Below are 20,775 nucleotides of genomic sequence, written 5' to 3'. Positions count from 1 at the left end.
AGGTGTGAATCAGTTAATCAGGGCCTGTCCAGGTATCTGGGGCAGACTGCACAGTCCCTGGAGGTAAGCAACACTAGACTTTAGATCTGGACCAGACACAATTCCCAAATAACTCCTTTGATTTCACGGTGTGACCTCTTGGGCCAGGCTCTGCAACTGAGCCTCCATTTAAAAAATCTGTATAATAGGGATAACAATGGTACTCCAACTTCGTAAGGAATTAGTGAGATGAAATGTGTACTTAGTACAGAGCGACAAAGGGGGCCTTGCCTCCCTAATATTCTCCCAAGAGATGATAAAATAGGCCGGGATCCATGGACACACAGATAGGTAAATAAACAAACAAAAAATTCACACCTGTGACAATGGAGTCGATTCCGACTCATAGCAACCCTATAGGACAGAGTAGAACTGTTCCATAGAATTTCCAGGGAGCAACTGGTGACTTCAAACTGCTAAACTTTTGGTTAGCAGCTGAGCTCTTAACCTCTGTGCCACCAGGGTTCCAGATAGGTAAATAGTTAATCTTTATTGAATACTTAATAAGTACTCGAGGAGCCCCATTCGCGGGTGGCACACATGGTTAAGTGCTAGGCTACTAATCGAAAGATTGGTGGTTCAAACTCACCCACAGGTACTTCAGAAGGCCTGGCGTTCTGCATTCAAAAGGTCACAGCCTTGAAAACCCTATGGAGCACAGTTCTATTCGGCACACATGGGGTCGCCATGAGTTGAAATTGACTCAGCAGCAACCAACAACAACAAATAAGTGCTCACTTAATAAGTAAGCTCTCCTAAGTGCGTTTAATCCTTACAACATCACTATGAGGTCAAGCTAATATTATCCCCATTTTATAGATGGGGAAACTGAGGCACGAGAGGTTAAGGCCCTTGCCTAAGATCACACTCTAGTAAGTGGCAAAGGCAGGATTTAAACCCAGGCAGCCTGTCACCAAAGCCCACGCATACTGTCTTCCTTAACACCCGTTGCCATTGAGGCTACTCCAACTCATAGCACCCCTGTAGGACGGAGTAGAACTGCCCCATTAGGGTTTCCAGGGAGCAGCTGATGGATTCGAACTGCTGACCTTTTGATTAGCAGCTATAGCTCTTAACCACTGTGCCACCGGGACTCCTCTTCCTCAATAGTAATTATTATTATTTTTTTAAATCATAACTTGCTTGGACACAGCAATCCATAGTTTACAAAGCACATTCCCTCCCACTCATGCGTGTATTTCTCACCACCACAGCCCAGGGAGGAAGACAAGGTTTACTTACAATATATAGTGAGAGGGGGAAACTGAGGCTCTGAGACCGGGCACTGACTTGCCTCTTCAAGGTCACACAGAGAAGTCTTTGGCAGAAGTAGGGCTGGAACTTAGGGTTTTCTGACTCCGAATTCTCAGTCCCCATTGGGAAGACCCTTCCTCAGCCTCTACCCCAAGCCCCAAGACTCCTCAGCAGCCATGCTTCTGACTGGAGGCCTCGAGGAGTTCTTCCTCCATCAGCTGCTCTGCCTAGGCTTCCACTCTTCAGCTGTAGAGTCCTAGGCTGTGTCCTCCATTACCACCTCCCCCCAGGCCTCTGCTGGCTATCAGACGGGAGGGGCAGGAACTCCAGGCCAGCAGGCCTGGTGGAGTTTCCGACCAGGCAGGAAAAAGAACAAAGGAACCGTTTGAGGGGGGAGACGGATGGTCAGGAGGGTGGCAGGAGTAGAGGGGACTCTTCGCCATGGAATATGAAGTCAAGAAAGGGAAGAAGGTAGGTGGGAGTTGGGAGGGATGTAGGGTAGAGAACCCTCCCCAAAGGGAGACAGGTGAGGAGCCTGGGGGAGGGGGCGAATGGCATAAGTGGGGCCTTTCTTTTCACTTGGAAGGACCTTCCTCCCCAGCCTCTGGCAGCCAGACATGTAGGCTCCAAAGTCCGAGCCTGTTTCCCTGCTCTCAGTGGCCTCTGCCATCCCTAGCATGGGCAGATGGACAGATAGCCAGGGACCTTCACGGGAAACTCGGCCAGAAGGCTTGGTTTGGGAGATATTCCAAAACTGCTTCTCTGGCATGCCTGGTAGTTCCCTCCTGCAGCTTCTCAGAAAGACCAATGGACAGCCACCCAGCAGACCCATTCCCCTGCCCCATCCTCCCCAGACAGAAGGACCCCTACCAGGGCAATTCTGTGCTCTGAGGCTGCCCATCCAGGCTTGAGTCCCCAACCTGCTCCCCTGCTGTGTTTCAATGTACCCACGTCCTCTCTCCATCTTTGCACAAGCACCCCATTCCATTCCTAGGGCCTCAGCCTGGGGGTCACCCCCCTCATCCTCACCCTTTCCTGGCTCTAAGAAGGCTTTTGGTCTGGGTCTCCAGGGTCATGTCTGGCCCAGGGTGGGATCTCACCTCGTTGTCTTTGGGGTTCAAGGGACTGTCAGATTTTGATTCCCACCCCCATCCCCACAGGGCCCTCCTACCCCAGGGAAGCTGGGCAGGGCTGTTCTAAGGGCTCCCAAGTGAATCATGAAGAGCTAAGAAGGGAGCCAAGACATACCCGCATGTTCTCTCTTGGTTCATTCCTTCCATAGGTATTTCTTGAGCACCTACTATGTGCCAGGCATGATGCCCAGGGCTGGTGATGATGCAGTGGTGAGCAAAGTCAGACAAGGTCCCTTATCCCTCCCTTGGAGCTCACAATTTAGTGTGTGTGTGTGTGGGGGGGGGCAACTATTAATTTTTTTTTTAAAGCAATGAATGCAGAATAGCAAAACTGTTTCCATACCCAGTACGGGGAGACAGAATATTAGGGACTCAGCCCTCGACCAGTCAGTTTGAGCTGAGATTTGAAGGGTGGAAGGAAAGGGGATAGGGGAGAGTGTTTCAGCTAGGGGAGCAGCATGTGCAAAAGCCCCTGTTGGGAAAGAACAGAGCAAGGAGGAAGGACTGAAAGAGTCCCATGTAGCTGGCAGGAGTGAGGGGAGTGGGGGGTAAGATGAGGCTGGAGAGGCGGGCAGGGCTGGATGGTCGGGTCATAGACAAAACATTTCCCCCTCTCCCCACACGTACACATACACTTATATAGCTCAGGATAAAATTGCAGCCCCGTAGTTGGCATTCAAGGCCTCCATGACTTGTCCGTCTCATCGACCAGCTATAACAGACAGCGCAAGGCTTCTCTAGACTCATCTGCATCTGGCCTTTGAAAACCGAAAAAAACCAAACCGGTTGCTGTTGAGTCAATTCCAACTCGTGACGACCCCATGTGTCACAGAGTAGACTCTGCTCCGTAGGGTTTTCAAGGGATGATTTTTCAAGGGTAGATCACCAGGCCCTTCTTCCAACGTGACTCTGGGTGGGTTTGAACTACCAACTTTTTGGTTAGCATCTGAGCACAGTAACTGTTTGCACTACCCAAGGACTCTTTTCCACCTTTGAAGGCCCCAGGATTTTTTTTTTTTTTACCGTGTATTGTCTTTTTTTGTTGTTTTTCCTGCCTTTTTTTTTTTTTTGGTGGAAATATACACAACAAAACCCAGTCCCACAAAAAACATTTGTGTATTAACTGTTTAATGAGAAACTGATTAGCTCTGTAAACTTTCACCTAAATCACAATTAAAAGAAAAAAAAAAAAAAACAGAAAAACCCACTCCTATTCCACAGTTTCTAGACTTAATGATCAGTGGCGTTGGTTACAGTCTTCACACTGTGTCAACCTTCTCTTTACTTCTGTTCTAATTGTTTCACCTCAGTCCCCAGGATTTGGCACGTGCTGGGCCCTCTGCATGGAATGTCCCTTTCCAGGGAGTCTGTCTCTATTTCTCAGAGCTTCCACATACCCCACCCAGGCTCCATAACATGGTTCTAAAACGTGAGCTCAGCGAGCACCAGAATCACCTGCAGGGCTTGTTAAACCATAGATTTTTGGGCCCCATCCCAGAGTTTCTGATCCAGTAGGTCTGGGATCAGCCTAAGAATTTGCTTTTCTAACAAGTTCCCAGGTGACACTACTGGTCGTGGGCCACACTTTGAGATTCTAGGTACCTACCCAAAGTGTGCTTAGCAGCATCAGCCGGAAGCTTGTTAGAAATGCAGTCTCAGGCCCCGTCCAGACCTGCTGAATCAGAACTCGTGAGCACAGTAAAGTTTGAGACTAACTAGTTTTGGTCTTTTATCTCAGTGCACCAGTGCCCTCACCCTAAGCCCTGGAGTCCAGATCTCCACATCCCCAGCACCCAGCACAGGGCCTGGCTCACAAGTATCAGTGAGTGTTTACTGAACGAATAATGAGTGACTGAATACACACATTTGTGGGCTAGTTTATGGTCTATTTACCTGCCCAAGAAGGTGTGCTTCCTGAGGACAGGAGATTCTCTTGTTCACACTAGTCTTGTAGCAGAAGCTGGCTAATCACACTCACAACATATATTACCTGATGGTTTTCACCTGAGCTGCCTGTCGAACTCACCTGAGGAGACTTTAAAAATCCTGAGGCCCAGGCCCCAGACCCAGAGGTTCTGATTCAGTCAGCCCAGCGTGTAGCCTGGGCACCCAAAGCTTTATAAGCTCTCCGGGTAGCTCTAAAGTACAGTCAGGGCTGGTAGTACCTGCTCTGAAGTGTAGCTGTCACACTTGAGTGGGCACCAGAATCACCAGGAGGGCATGTTGAAGCCTGATTGCTGGGCTCTGCAAGCAGAATTCCTGGTTCAGTTTGTCAGGGCTAAGGTAGTTCAAACCCACTCAGCAGCTGCACAGGAGAAAAGACCTGACGATCTGCTGCCATAAGGATTACACGTTAACCCATTACCATCGAGTCGATGCCGACTCATAGCGACCCTACAGGACAGAGCAGAACTGCCCCACAGGGTTTTCAAGGAGCAGCTGGTGGGTTTGAACTGCTGATCTTTTGGTTAGCAGCCGAGCTCTTAACAACTGTGTCACCAGGGCTCCAAAAAACCCACTGCCGTCAAGTCAATTCCAACTCATAGCCACCCTAACAGGGTTTCCAAATCTCTACGGAAGCAGACTGCCACGTCTTTCTGCTGCCAAGCCAATGGTGGTTTTGAACCACCAAACTTCAGGTTGGCAGTCGATCACCTTAACCACAGCACCACCAGGGCTCCAATACAACAAACCCATTGCCATCGAGTCGATTCCAACTCATAACAACCCAATAGGACAGAGTAGAACTGCCCCCATACGGTTTCCAAAGCTGTAATCTTTATTGCTTACAGCGGCCGGTGGGTTTGCGACATCTTTCTCCCTTACAGCGGCCGGTGGGTTTGAACTGCCAACTTTCCAGTTCGCAGCCCAGTGCTTTAAACTATACGCCATCAGGGATCCTCCATAAAGACTACAAGCCCAGAGAATCCTATGGGGCAGTTCTACTCTGCCCCACAGGGTTGCTATGAGTTGGAACGACTCTACAGCACCCAACAACAAGGTGCTGGAGAATTTGTGTTTCAAGTCCCCCAGTGATGCTGCTGCTGACCGGAGGACCCAGGGGCAGGTTTTCCAAGAAGCAAGGTAAGCACAGGCTTACTTGTGCTTACTTACCACTCTATAAAGAACAGTTTCACGTGGATTTCACCATACCACATGCAGGGACCACGCCTGGAGAACTGCTGCTCTAGAGGAGTGCTCAGACTTTCCTGGGCCTTCGAGGTTTACATTCTGTTGGTCTGGGCTGTGAGCCTGGAAGCTGCACCTTTAATCTAGCACCAGGTAATTTTTATTCAGGTGTCCCTTGGATTATACTTAAATTAGCTTTCAGGAAAGGAGAGAGAATAGCCTAACAAATACCTATGCATCTGTCATCCAGCCACATGTAATCCTAATACATTTTGGTACCTGCCCTAGTCCAGGCCCATCCCTTAAACCAGGGCAGGGGTTACACCCTCACTTGGATGTTCAGAAAGGAGGTTTTGGAGCCAGACTACCCAGGTGGATTCCTGGTTCCACCATTACTAGCTGGTGGCCTTACCAGCTGGTTGTCTTTCGGAGACTTAGTTTCCCTATCTGTAAAATAGAGATCACAGCGGTACCTCTTGGGCAGAGTTTTTGTGAGAATTAGGTAATATAAATAAAATGCTGACATAGGAAGTGCTCGTTAAGAGTTAGTTGCTGTTATGACTACTGATTCCTCTGTTTTTTTCCAGGGCTTTGTGGCCCCCATCCGCAGGCTAGTGTTCCCCAAGGCCGCGCGCCGGGCAGCGTGCCGGAGCAGTGTCAGCCGCCGGCCACTGCACTCAATGCCCCTATATCCCCCCGACTATCTCATTGACCCACAGATTCTGCTGTGTGACTACCTGGAGAAAGAGGTCAAGGTGCGTGTGGGATGGGGGAACAATCTCGGGGGAGGGGAAACCTCATCTCCCCTGCTCACCAACCCCCGACCAGGGAAAGCTGTGGCCTATGGCTCATAGAAAGAGGCCTGGTTCGGGTCAGTCTTGCCTCCGCCTTATGCTATGCCTCTCCAGGAAGTGACTGCCACATGCTGAGCCTCAGTGTTCCCATTTCAACACTTTAAGACCACCCTCCAAGGGAGAGCGAATGGGAAGTGTTGTGGGCACTGAAAAATCCTACCTTCCCGGGAGATTTTGACTGCAGTGATGTTGTTACTAGGACAGTGTCCAGGTGAAAGAAAGCCAGTTCAGCCAGCCACAAAGGACTTTGATAACTCAAAAGCATTACTTCTGTTTTGTGAACACCATCAAGGAACAGTGGGGGATCCTTATTTAGACAAGGAAGTCTGGCATAGGGGTAGGGTCACCACATTTAGCAAGTAACAGGCCATCCAGTTAAATTTGAATTTCAGATAAGCAATGAATTTTTTTAGTACGTCCCAAATATTGCTGGGACTAAAAATATTAAAAGAGTATTTTTTGTTTATCTGAAATTCAAAGCTGGGTAGGCATCCTGTGTTTTATCTGGCCATCCTATGTGGTCGGTGGGAAAACTAATCCAAAATGAATCCACTTAAAAACTGGGGACTGAAATTTCATAGAGAATAAAAGAGAAGAGCTCTGCTGGGTAGAATTTCCCCCTGAAGAATAACACTAATAAAAAAAAGTAATTCTTATATCAAATAATATTTAAGCTATAACTGCAATGATCAGTTAACTCTAAATAATAATTTTTTGGGCATAATTTTTCTGACAAAATTATATCCCAATTTGATACATTCTTCCATTTCCGTTTGACTTCTGCAACAAGATCATAAAGAGGGCAAGTGATTTGCACAGTCAGTTGACACTGGTGTTGGGGATGGAGAGGGAGCCACTGACGCCAAGTGGAAATTCAAACGCGGTCCATTCTTTCATGCTGTTATTGTGACTTTTGCTTCCTTATAGAACTCATAGGTGCGAAGACTAAATAATTATGTCCTAAGGCAACATAGGAGCCCTGGTGCCACAGTGGCTAAGAGCTCGGCTGCTAACCAAAAGGTCGGCAGTTCGAATCCACCATTTGTTCCTTGGAAACCCTACGAGACAGTTCTGCTCTGCACTATGAGTCAGAATTGACTCCACAGCAACGGGTTTTTAAAGGCAATATAGGAGTTCCCAGGCGGTGCAACAGGAGCCCTAGTGGCGCAGTGATTAAAGAGCTCGGCTACTAAGCGAAAAGTCAGCAGGTCGGTGGTTTGAACCCACCAACCACGCCACGGTTCTGTAAAGATTTACAGCCTTGAAATCCCATGGGTAGTTCTACTTTGTCCTATAGGTAATCCACTCTTTGGCGGTGGGTTTGGTTTTGGTTAGGTGGTACAAATGGTTAGTGTGCTTGGCTGTCCACCCACAGACACCCCAGAAGAAAGCCCTGGCCACCTACTTCCAAAAAGTCAGCTATTGAAAACCCTGTGGAACACAGTTCTACTCTGACACACATGGGGTCACCCTGAATTGGAATTGACTCATCAACAATTGGTTTTAAGGCACTATAACCCAGCAGTTCAGAGTGTGGGCCCTAGGGTGTGGGTGACTGACCCGGAAGTCCAGGTATACCCTTTCTAGCTGTATAATCTTATTCTAAGTTTCTCTGTGCCTGGTTTTCTCATCCTTAAAATGAGGGTGAACGAATGATGTAAAATGCTCAGAGCTGTGCTTGGCTTCTAGAAAGGGCTCGATGGGCTCGATAAAAGTTATCATCGGTAATTATTCTTAAGTCGGACATTCCTATCTCAGTCTACCCACGCTGTGTCCTTGAGGAAGCCAGAGGGTGACCTCTCTGTCCTCCTCGCCCCATTTCCCATGCAGTTCCTGGGCCACCTCACCTGGGTGACCTCCTCACTGAACCCTTCCAGCCGCGATGAGCTCCTGCAGCTGCTGGACACGGCCAGGGTGAGGACCTGGGGAGTGGGGAGGGCAGGCCTCTTCCCCTTCTCTCTCTCCCACCAGCACCCGGGAGCTCACGTGATCCAACCCACCCCCACAGCAGCTGAAGGAGCTGCCGCTGAAGACTACGGCGGAGCAGGACAGCATTCTGAGCCTATCGGCTCGCTGCCTGCTGCTCACCTGGCGCGACAATGAGGAGCTTATCCTGCGTATCCCCACGCACGAGATCGCCGCCGCCTCCTACCTGCAGGACGACGCGCTGCACCTGCTTGTGCTTAAGACCGGTACAGCGGGCGGGGCCTGGCCGGGGCAGGGCCCAACGCGTCTGGGACCTGGGCCAGGAGCGGGGCCTGAGGTTGGGTGAGCGGGATTCTGGAAAGGCCTGACCATACTACCCTGAGACTAGCGGCCAGCAGGGGCCATGTGCAAGTAGTCGGAACCCGAGGTTGACGTCGAAGGGTGGCCCACCATCCTAAGCCCAGGTGGTGGAGCCTGGGAAGGGTGGACAAGCTGGAATTCTGAGGCCACTTCAGGGTCCAAAATTAAGGGTGAAAGAGGCGGCCACACAGCACCGCGGTTCGGACAGAACCTGGACAGTGGCGGAGCCTGACCTAGGGGCGGGGACGTACTCGGGCCGTAGCAGGGAGACATCTGACCACACAAAACTGGAGGCGGGGTTGAAGAGGGTGGGGAAGCTGGAATCCAAGGAGGAGGCCCTGAAACCAGAGACAGGGCCTGAGACTAAGGGTTTGGAAAAAGGGGACGTCCTGACCAGCACCCCCCAGGCCAGACGGTAGAGTCTGAGGCGAGGGTGGGTCTGGGGTGGGTAGAACAAGGAGAGCGAGAAAGGCGCTCTGGTCACTCTACTCTGAGGCCTGGGGGTAAAGCCAGGGGCGGGCCTAGATTAAGGCCCTCGGAGGAGGGCGGCGTGGACTCACCATTCTGAGGCCCAGGGTGTAGGGCTTCAGGTCGGGGGTGTAGCCTGAGGCCGGAGGTGGAGCCTGGGGGCGAGGGTGGGGCCTGAAAGTAAGGACCAAGGCTGGGGCGGGCCTGAGGCGGGGCACCCGGCCTGGTGCGGCGGGGCCCCAGGGCGGCGGGGTCAGGTGCCACCGCCGGCAGCCGGAGGGGGCTCCTAGACCCGACCTCCCACTGCTGACGGTCACCCGGCCTCTCCTAGGTCTGGGCGTGGACCCGGTACCCGCCGGCGTGGACGCCAGCCCCGGTGGCGCGGGGAGGGACCTGGGCCCGCTGGGCGCGGCGCCCGAGAGGCGGCGGGTGGGCACCACGGAGCGGCGCCACACCATCTGCAGCCTGGATTGGAGGATGGCGTGGGGCGCGGGTGGCGAGGCCCGGGCCGGGGGCGGCGGCAGCCTGGAGCGTCAGCGCGCTGGGGCGCGGGCGTCGGGCAGCTGGGAGCGACGGCAGACGTTCAGCGGCAGCTGGGAGCGGCGGCACGGCGGCGGCGGCGGCGGCGGTGCGGGCAAGCCCGGCGGCAGCTGGGAGCGGAGGCAGGCGGGTGGCGGTGGCAGCGGCAGCTGGGAGCGGCGCCACCCGGGTCTCAACCCGCTCGACCCGCAGGACCCCAGCCCTGACGCCTACTGCAACCTTGTCATCCTGGCTGTGGCCAACAGGGTGAGCCCGAGGGCGCCCCGTGTACCTGCACCCTGCCTCTCGCGCTCACCAGGGAGGCGCTGCCACCACATTGGCGAGGTCCCTGGGGTGTGCTCCAGCCTCTTTTCTTCTCCCTCATTTGGCACCACCCAGGATTCAGGCACTATCTGCGTGCACATGACACCAAAAATCTTCTAAACTCCAGCCCTGGACACCTATCTCCCCCTGGCTGTTCCACTGCACCAAAACTCAATTTGGTCAAAACAATTTAACCCTCTCCTCCAGCCCTGCTCCTTCTCCAGCGTCGTCAATGTTGGAGCCGCCACAGTAACAACCATAAGACACTAATCACCACCATGAATCAAGTGCCAACCCATGCCAGACACCAAACCAGTGTTGACTCCTATGATTATCCCAGCAATCTGCAGAGGCTGATATTAAAACACAAGTATCCCCTCTCTACAGAGAAGGAAACAGAGACCCAAAGGTTAAGTAACTTCTACAAGGTCACCCAGGAAGTTCCTCTTGGTAACTCTGGCAGCCATCCAAGGCAGAAGTCTTACTGCCATTCTTGCCTTCTCTACCTCCTCCATCATCCACAGTCATCCTTGCATTTGTTCATTTGACATTATTTGTTGAGTGCCAGCTATGTGCCAGGCATTAGGTTGGGTGCTGGGGATACAGAGGTGAATAAGACATATTTGGCTGTCTCCCTAAGCAGGCATACCTGCAAGCCCTGAGCCTTCTAAACTTCTCCTCTGACCCAGGGCCACTGACTCTCTCTGTGTTGAACCAAACAGACATGGTGCCTGTCTTAGTTATCCAGTGCTGCTATAGCAGAAATACCACAAGTGAGTGGCTTTAACGAACAGAAATTTATTTTCTCATAGTTTAGGCAACTAGAAGTCCAAATTCAGGGTGCTAATTCTAAGGGAAGGTCTTCGTATCTTTTCAGCTTCTGCTCCTCAGTTCTTTGGTGATCTTCATGGAGCCTGACATCTTCCCCCATCTCTCCTTGCTTCTCTGCACCTAATCTGCTCATTTTATATCTCAAAGGCTGAAGACACACCCTACACTGATATGGCTCCCACCACAAGCATAAGGGCTAAGATTTACAACACATATTTTTGAGGGACACAGTTCGATCCATAACAGTGCTGTCTAGAGGGAGAAATGGGTAATAACCAAGTAATGGGTACATCAGTAGCCCTGGTGGTGCAGTGTGGTTAAGGGCCTGGCTGCTAACCGAAAGGTGGGTAGTTCAAACTCATCAGCTGCTCCGGGGGAGAAAGATGTGGCAGTCTGCTTTGGTAAAGATTTACAGCCTCGGAAACCTAATGGGGGCAGTTCTATTCTGTCCTATATGGTTGTTATGAGTTGGAATCAACTCAAAGACAGTGGATTACATGTGTACATTGTAGCTAGCTGACTCCTTGAAATGTTTTCTTACTTGGCTTCCAGCTCTCCACCTTCTGCTGGTTTTCCTCCTACTCTGTGGCTGTACCTTCTCAGGAGCTGGTTCCTTCCCTATTCCCCAGCCTCTTAAGGTTGGAGTGCCCTAGCTTAGTCATTATTCCTTTTCTCTCCTTCATCTACACTCTAGGTGATCTCAATCTTACAGCTTTAAAAACAGTAAGAACTCCAAATTTTTTCTCCCTTGCCATATCTTCACTCAGCATCTCCTCAGGCCTAATGACCATCTCAAACCCAACACATCCAAAGCTGAGCTCCCGTTCTCCCTCTCAAATCCGCTCCTCCCTCAGTCTCCTCGTCTCAATTCACGGCAGCTCTGGCCTTCCATGGCTGAGACCAAAATCTTGGAATCACCATCCTTGGCTCCTTTCTCTTTCTCACACCCTACAACCACTCTGTCAACAAATCTTGTTGGCTCTGCTTTTAAAATATAATCCAAACCCATCCACTTCTCCCTGCCAATCCTCCACTGTCCCTACCCAGGTCCTCCCCTCTCTTCTCTCACCTGGATCATGCAGTCACCTCCTCATCACCTTCTCACTGGCTCGCTCAGCCCTTGCCTGCAGTCTGCTCACCTGCACAGTCTGAGCAGTCCTGTTAACACATGCTACATTGCATCGCTGCTTCAAATCTTCCAATGACTCCTGTTTCACTCAGAGAAAAACTAATGTCCATAGCCTTCCTTACAAGGCCTTACATGCCCCAGCCACCACCTCCATTTCCTCTCTGACCCCCATTTCTTTCTACCCCCACCTTTATTCACTCCACTCCAGCCACACTGGCCTCCTGCTGGGATGCAAGAGATCTGTGCATTCTGGGTGGTTCACAGCAGGGCCGCCAGGACCTATGACAGTGCCCGGCACACGATAGGTGCTCAATAAATATCTGTTGCATGAATGGGTGAATGAATGAATATTATATAATTATATCTTGGGATAAGGAACAAAGAAAACAAGCAGGTGGCAGTGATAGAGACTAAGTGAGGAGACCATTACTGTAGGGAAAGTGAGGTGGTGATGTTTAAGCTGAAATGTGCAGGAGAGGAAGGAGTCAGCAGGTGAAAAGTCAGGAAAGTGAGTTCCAGACAGAGGGAGTAGTGTGAGGGCTTTAGGGCACAGAATTTATCCCATTCACCTCGGAAACCCCAAGCCCCAGTACCCGGCACACAATAGGACTAAGTCAGAGTTTGTGGAATAAATGAAGAGCTGCCTTCTGGCAGTGTCTGAGCCTCTGGCCTCCTGTCTGAGGCACTGTGGTCCCAAGGAGAGTACAGGAGTTAGAGTCAAAAAACCTGGGTGCCAATATCAGCTAGTGCCTTGACCTACTGTGTGAGCCTGGGCAAGTTCCTTAATCGCTCTGAAACTTAAGTATGAAATAGGGATCCCCCCACCCTGTCTATTTTATAGGGTTATTGTAAGAATCAATCCTGTTTTAATCACTAGTAAACCCCCAACATCCCAAAATGCCTTTATTGAATTACATTTCAATTTACACCCTGGGTTTTTTTAGAGACTCAAAATAGGAAATGGCTTCATGAAGACGCTCTCTTCAGCAGTTATTGCCTTTCTCTGTCTCTTGCTTAAAAACTTAAGAGGTAAAACCCAAAAAGCCAAACACACTGCCGTGGAGTCAATTCCAACTCATAGCAACCCCACAGGGCTTTCCTATGGAAGCAGACTGCCACATCTTTATCCCACAGAGCCGCTGGTAGTTTCAAACCGCTGCCCCTTCGGTTAGCAGTTGATCACTTTAACCACTGCGCCACCAGGACTCCCTCTTAAGAGGTAAAACCAAAAAACTCAAACCTGTTGCCACTGAGTCCATTCTGACTAAGAGGTAGATTCCTCTCCAAATCTGAAATCACAAAGTTTCACCCAGGAACTTACACTCCTTCCTTCTACAGAGACCGAGGTTATGTATTCATCTTGCTTCCATTTTTGCTCTGGGTGCCTGGAAGCTATGACAACCAGTATCATTAATTACAGTAAACCTAAAATTCTGATACATTTAATACCTCCTCTTACTGGGTCAAGAGGCCTGGGTTCTAGTCCTGGCTAATCACTTCTACTCTCTGGACCTCAGCTTCTGGACCTGTAAATTGAATTAAATTAGGGTTTACTTTAGGTAAACTTCAGGATAGTCCACGAATCACCCAGAAATTTGGGGTGCATTTTTCCAGGCAAAGGAGCCAGGATTGTCACTGGGTTCTATAAAGGGGCCCAAGATTCAGAGAGCTGCCATATAATTTTGATAAGAAATGTCCTTAGAGTTGACGTAAAGGGCTCCGTGGGGTGTGTGCGCCTCTGTGAGACTCCTCACACTATGTTTTTGGGAGCAGAGGCCTTCCTGGTCATTGGCAAGGGCCTGAGTTCTGTCTCCTCCCTCTCTGGGCCAGGACGCTGCTGAGGAATCCTGTGCCCTCATCTGTCAGGTGCTCCAGATAATCTATGGGGATCAGAGCATTGAGTGTGTGGACCGAGCTGGCTACCACTACATGTCAACACCCGAACGGCCATGGCTCTGCAGCCGCAGTGAGTACCAGGACCCCAGCCTCCCTTCCCATGAAACATCCCAAGAGGAGGGAGGAGGGATACCCCAGAACTGGGGGCCCTTGGAGGTCTTTAGGGGTACTGATCGCTACTGCAACTACTGGAACCAGCTGCTGTCAAGCTGACCGTGACTCATGGTGACTCCACGTGTGTCAGAGTAGAACTGTGCTCCAGAGGGTTTTTAATGGCTGGTTTTTGGGAAGCAGATTGCCAGGTCTTTCTTCTGAGGCACCTCTGGGTAAATTTGAACCTCTAATCTTTGGTTGGTAGCCAAGTACATTAACCATTTGCAGCACCCAGGGACTTCACTGCAGTGCCTCAATTCTAGCTTTTTTATAGATGTTCACATTGCCAAATTCAGAATGAGTCCCTCAGAGCTGAACTTTCCTGTCTTCCTTTTGTTCGTAGTGTCCTTGCTTTGCAAAAACCTAAGCACACACACTGTCTGCTTACCGAGCCATCAGCCCCACTCAGCCTCTGGTTAAAACCAGGATTTCCAAATGGTCCTTGAGTGCAATCAAGGGCTGGAAGGAGAATGAGACTACTAGAGGCATTTATTGAGCACCAACTATGTGCCAAGCACAGTACCAATGTGCCCAGTGTTATTTAATCCTGATAGCAACCTCATCTGTTCTGGTGACCACTGTATGCCCTGTGCCTACCACGGGACTGGGTACATCACAGATGTTCAAGAAGTATTTTTCAAATGGATGAAAGAACCCTCTGAGGCCTTCTGATTCCAGTTTTACAGATGAGGACATTAAGGTTCAAAGTAGCCAATAAACTTGCCCAAGGTCACACAGCTGCGAAGTGGCAGAACCGGGATACAAACCCAGGTCTGTCTGATTCCAAAGCTTCTCTATCTGCCACTTTACTTCCCCTGCGGCCTTCAAGGCTGTTTGGTGAATTCTCTCTGCCACAGCACCCCCATGTGGTCTCTGTTTGCATAGCTCCAGCAACAGGGTTGGCTGCTTCCTTCTGGAGGCAGGCCCTCTTGTGGAAGCTGTGCTTGTTGGGAAACTGGGGTAGTTAATTGATTCTCACAGGGATGATGGGTTTGTAAGTGAGGTGATTCAAGACATATTTCAACAAATTCATTCATTCAACAAATATTTACTGAGCCCTCCGATGTGTCAGATCCAATGCTAATCACCAGGATATAATGGTGAGCAAATGCAGACAGGGCCCCTATCCTCACACAGCTCGCATCCTCTGAGGTAGGTCGACGTTAATTAAAAAATCATGCAAATCAGTATGTGCTTTGAGAACATGTAATGAAGAACTGGCCTTGCCTGGGAAGTCGGGGGAGTGTCCTCGAGAAAGCTGACCGAGCAGAGACTGATGAGGGAGGCTAAGAACTGGATTAAATGAGATAACAGAGCCAGGAAGGGAGCAAGTTCTCTGCAAATAGCCCTTCTTTCCTCTCCAGATTTTGAGTTCCTTCTCCTTCACAAAGTTTGTTTTTGTCTTGCCTCAAACACACAAAATTTACAAAACTCCCTCAACTGTTCCTTGTCTGCTATCCCTCAGACCCCCAGGCAGTAGGAAAGAAGGTGGTATTGTCCCAACACTGGGGAAGTTGAGGAACAGGAGAGGGGAGGAGAGATGCCCAAGGTCAGCTGTGTGTTGGTGGCAGAGACAGGACTAGAGTCCAGGGCAGGGCTGAGGTTGGGGCCTCAGGGAGCCAGGGATGGTGGTCCCTGCTTGGCTGCCTCTGACAGCCCCTCTGTCTGCTGGCCCCAGGTGAGAGCTGCCACACGGACGGGACTTACGCCTATGATGCCGACTTCAGCTGCTGCAGCTCTTTGTGGGTACCACACTTCTCGGGGACCCTACTCTTTCTCCAGCCCTGCACAAACAGTATCCCTCTTCAAGGCACTCTTGGGCCTCATGTGGGTGGGAAGAAGTGACCCAGCCCTGGTTTGTGCTGAGATACTGGGCACTTACTGTAGCAGGTAAACTGAGCTCTCCAGGCTCCGGTGAGCTTATAGGTCCCAGACCCCCTTAGAGAGGCCCAGGGGACAACCAGTCACAGAAATGGGTCCACTGGGATTGGCCAGTTCTTTCCCAGCCATCCAGACATAGCAGCCTACAGAAACCAAAATGACAGCTGATGCCAAAAAATATTTTTGATTTACTTTAGGTTTGGCTCCATTTAATAAAAAAAAAAAAAAAAGGAAACCCTAAAAAAAAAAGAGCTTAAACAAGAATAGAGCTTCCTCATTCCCCTCTCTCTTACATAAAACAGACAAGGAGGTAGTTTGTTCAGGGCCTCAAGGTCATCAGGGGCCCAGGCTTCTCTTTCCCTGCCCCACCCCTCTCAACACATGCTTCCATCATCAAGGTCACCTCATGAACCAAGAGGTGGTTATAGCTCCAGCCATCATGGTGGAGTATGAGGGGCTGCTGTAAAGAGCTTTGCTGGAATTCCACCGGACAACTTCTTGTCATGTGGCCACAACTAGCTGCAAGCAACGCTAGGAAATATAATTGTATGTTAACTTTCAGTTGGGAACATTGTCCAGGGTTCTGTTTAGGGTAGCTAACTATCTTGGTTGGCCTGGGACCGAGGGGTTTCAGTGCTAAAACCCGGAAAGTCCCAAGCAAACTAGGACTAGTTGGTCACCACGCTAGTTCTGTTACTAAGGGATCTGGGTAGGCAAACAGCAGTCTCTGCCAAGGAGGTATACCCTGTATCTCTTTTCCTGTATCAGTGACAATAGATTTGGCTTCCAATGCTGTGCACCCCTTCCCCCCAAAAATCCCCGTTGCTGTTGAGTTGATTCTGTCTGTCCCTACAGCAATGGCTCCCAGGACACCTTTGAAGCATGTTACAGTGGCACATCTACACCCTCTTTCCACGGCTCCCACTGCAGCAGCAGCGACCACAGTGGCCTTGGCCTTGAGCAGTTGCAGGACTACATGGTCACGGTGAGCTGGGGAAGGCAGTGCAAACAGCATGAACAAAGGCTCAGAGGCTAGAAGAAACATGGGCATTTCAGGAATCATGAATAGTCCTGGGCATATCTGAAGCATAAGACCTCAGAGGTCAGGGCAAGAGAAGAGACTAGGAAAGTAAACTCAGGCCAGCTTATGGTTCAAGGCCTTAACTAATGGCAGCTAGCATTAACTGAGTGCTTGCTCTATACCCGTCACTGTTCTAAGCACCTTTCATAATCATCTTTTTTAATTCTTAAAACAACCCCAAGACGGAGGTTCTGTCATTGTCCTTACTTTGTAGATGAGGAAACTGAGGGTCAGGGAGGTTGTCACCTACCCAAGATCACAGAGGTGATCAATGAACGGGCCAGGATTTGAACTCAGGCAGTTTGCACCCAAGGGGTTGGATATCCCTGGTGGGCCACAGAAGGGTTTTCAGAGGAGGGCTGGGCCAGAATCGTCCTTATAGACTAGGGCTCTGGGTCTTTGGGCAGGGGTCAAGGGGGGGTTCTGCTGGGATTAACCTTGAATGGTACCCCCACAGTTGAGGAGTAAGCTGGGGCCCCCCGAGATCCAGCAGTTTGCCCTGCTGCTGCGGGAGTACCGGCTGGGGCTGTCCATCCAGGACTACTGTACAGGCTTGCTGAAGCTCTACGGGGACCGGCGCAAGTTCCTCCTCCTGGGTGAGCCCCTGCCCTCCCCAGGGCTCCATGAGGCCCTCTCCACCAGCCCTGCTTAGGCACCAGGCTGGGAGCTTTTCCTCCCAGCCATGAGATCCAGCAGGCAGATGAGGAGACCAAGGTGCAGAGAGGGGAAGGGACTTGACTGCAGTCACAGAGATAGTAAGAATAATAACAAAGAACTGTTAGAGCCGTTTCATCTTCACAACAAAGCTGGGAGAGGAATTGGTTCTTCCCATCTTACTCATGAGGAAACAGGCTCAGAGAGGCTCAGGTACTTGTCCAAGGTCACACGCCTAGTAAGGAGAGCTAACAATACACGTATTTGGCAGTTAGCACGTGCCAAGCATCATCTCATTGAATGCTCACAGTTCTGGAAAGTAGATAGATAGTAGATTTGCCCCCATTTTACAGATGAGGAAACGGAAGCTCAGAGAAATGAAGTGAGGTGCCAAAGTCACATCGCTAGTAAGTAGGGATGGAAGTAAAATGGGATACTCAGTGTGTGCCATGTACCTTGTTATTTAATTCACATCCCTGCTGGGGAAACAGATGTAATAATCTTAATTTTAACGGTGAAGAAAGTGAGCCTCAGAGCAGTCGTTTGATGAAGGTCACACAGCTAATGAATGGAAATATAACGACAACAATAACAAGCAGCAGCAGCTAACATATAACGTAGGCATTTACAGTACACCCAGCATTATGTCGTTATTCTCTGGCTCAGAGAAGTTCAGGAACTTGCAGCAGGTAACACAGCCAGTGAGTGGCAGAACGTAGATGTGAACTCAGATCTCCAGGGAGGGTGATCCCTTTGTGGGAGCGCAAGGGGCTGAATGCTGAGGGATCACCCTGCCCCGTACTGCACAGGGATGCGGCCCTTCATCCCCGACCAGGACATCGGCTACTTCGAGGGCTTCCTGGAGGGCGTGGGCATCCGCGAGGGGGGTATCCTCACCGACAGCTTCGGCCGTATCAAGCGCAGCATGAGCTCCACGTCGGCGTCAGCCGTGCGCAGCTACGACGGCGCGGCCCAGCGGCCCGAGGCGCAGGCCTTCCACCGGCTGCTGGCTGACATTACACACGACATCGAGGCGCTGGCCCCCGACGACGACGACGACTACGAGGGCGAAGACGAGGAGCCCCAGGGCGGGGGAGATGCGGCTGAAGACAACTACCTCTAGCTGCCACCCCAGCGGAGGGCGTGGACTCTGACCTCTGAGCCTCACTGGCTCTTACCCTGGGACCCTACCTTCAGGGTCCCCTCGCCATATCTCCGCCCCTCAGTCCATCGCCTTCCACGCCCTCGGGCTCCGGTCCGTGCAGTACCGAGAGTGTCCTCCGGGGGGCGTGCGAAGCCGGGGCTCAGCCGGCCCCTCTGCTAGCCCGAGGTTGAACTGGGGTCCTGCTAAGTCCACGTGAGACCTAGCTTTCTGGAGGCCAAGGGAGGGGTGAGAAGGGGGCTTCACCTGAGGGCAGACTGAGAAAAGATTTCTCAGACTCCGGAGACCTCCGTTCGTCCTATTTTGCAAATTGGGCAACTGAGGTTCAAAAGAGGGGAAGGATTTGACGGAATCTGCTGATTCCCCTTAGATATCCCTCAAAAGGACTGTGCTAAATAGTATAAGGATTTTTTAAGGCTCTAAATGGCAGGGTCTCCATCCCTTAGTGGCAGGAGTTACATCAACAGCGTAGATCAGAGGTTTTCTTCCACTGAGATTCGAATTAGAGGTGGGTGATTCGGGTTCCACTTCAGACCCTGAGACAAGTTGCTGCAACCTTTGAGTGTCTGGGATGTGAAGCCAGACAGACCTAGGGTGCCTATGTGGCTACGTGTCCTAGTGTCCCAGCCTCTCTGCTTCTTACTTCCTCATCTGTCCAATGAGGTCAGCCCGGCCTACCTCCCACAGTGTTTGTGGGGATTAGTGACGGTCAAGACCTCAGTGTAGGGTCTACCACATGATAAAAAAACTAAACCTATTGCCGTCGAGTCGACTCTGACTCATAGGTGCTCAGTAAATGGTGTTTTCTTCCATATCTGACACTTTCTGACTGAGTTTACCTGTCTTGCCTGTGTGCAGTGGGAGGGGAACTGAGGTGGGGGTGAGGTGAAGAAGACCCTCAGGGAGCTCAGAGTTTGGGGAGAGGGAGCAGAACTCACCCCCTTGCAGCACTATTACAGCCCGGCTCTGTGCTCAAGCCCCAAATGGGAAAAACCCAAGGCCGCATAGACAGCAGGGGCTTGGGGCAATCAGTCTCAAGGTGGGGTTGGAGAGGTAGAGAAATCAGGAAAAGGACAGCACTCAGCCTGAGTAAAGGCTTAGAGGCTAAAAGGAATGAGGCCTGAGAGGAGACCAGAAGCTCACACCCAGCCCACTGCCGACAGATCATCTAGTAAATTCTGACTCATAGTGACCCTGTAGGACACAGTAGAACTGCCTCATAGGGTTTCCAAGACTATGATGTTTTACGGAAGCAAACTGCTGCAACTTTCTCCCACGGGTTGGCTGGTGGGTTTGAACCACCAGCCTTTTGGTTAGCAGCCAAGTGCTTTAACCACTGCACCACCAGGCCTCACACAGAAGAGCTGAAGTGAGCCTTCCGTGGCCAGACACATGGCACTTACCGTGATATAGGTACTATTGCCACTAATTTAAAAGTCATATTATTATTACTAGGACTTCAGGCCCAGAGAGTTCCATGATTCATACTCATTTTGTGGGACATGATCATCCCATCACCACTGGTCCATGCAAGACCCTTCCGATGTTTTGTTGTTAATCGCCGCATCCCCACACCCTTTCCCCTCACCATGGGCACCCACCCTTGTGTGTTGATATATCCCTAGACATAAAATATATAGTGCTTTGTGTATGTTTTTACACTAGATAAATGGCATTGTGTTTAAGAATCTCGTTCAAATCTTTTCTTTTTTTCACTCCATAACATATGTTTTTAAGATCTATCCATGTTAAAAAAAAAAAAAGTTCTATCCATGTTGCTGTGGGGACACCTACTTTGTTGCATCCAACTGCTGCAAAATATTCCAAGCTGAGTATGCGACATATTTTATTCATCTATTCCCCCAGAGATGGACACCTAGGTTGCTTCCAGCTCCTTCTTATCACAAACAACAACCCTGTGATGAACATCTTTGTACCTATGTGAACATCTTCGTACCTTTGTACCTTTGTGACCTATGTGA

General features: G+C 50.6%; 1 protein-coding gene across 1 annotated transcript; it reads left to right on the top strand.

Annotated features, from left to right (window-relative positions):
- The first annotated feature begins 1,691 nt into the window (after positions 1-1,691).
- Positions 1,692-20,459, top strand: CCM2L (CCM2 like scaffold protein). Its single transcript, XM_049869778.1, has 10 exons — positions 1,692-1,764; positions 6,143-6,310; positions 8,240-8,323; positions 8,418-8,601; positions 9,495-9,949; positions 13,797-13,932; positions 15,694-15,757; positions 16,752-16,881; positions 17,435-17,573; positions 18,441-20,459. Exons 1-10 carry the CDS (start codon positions 1,735-1,737, stop codon positions 18,752-18,754), a joined length of 1,704 nt encoding a protein of 567 aa, XP_049725735.1. The 5' UTR covers positions 1,692-1,734; the 3' UTR covers positions 18,755-20,459.
- Positions 20,460-20,775: the final 316 nt, after the last annotated feature.

This window comes from Elephas maximus, chromosome 25, assembly GCF_024166365.1.
Source record: "Elephas maximus indicus isolate mEleMax1 chromosome 25, mEleMax1 primary haplotype, whole genome shotgun sequence".
Classification (NCBI taxonomy): domain Eukaryota; kingdom Metazoa; phylum Chordata; class Mammalia; order Proboscidea; family Elephantidae; genus Elephas; species Elephas maximus.
This window is presented reverse-complemented; position numbering and strand designations above follow the sequence as displayed.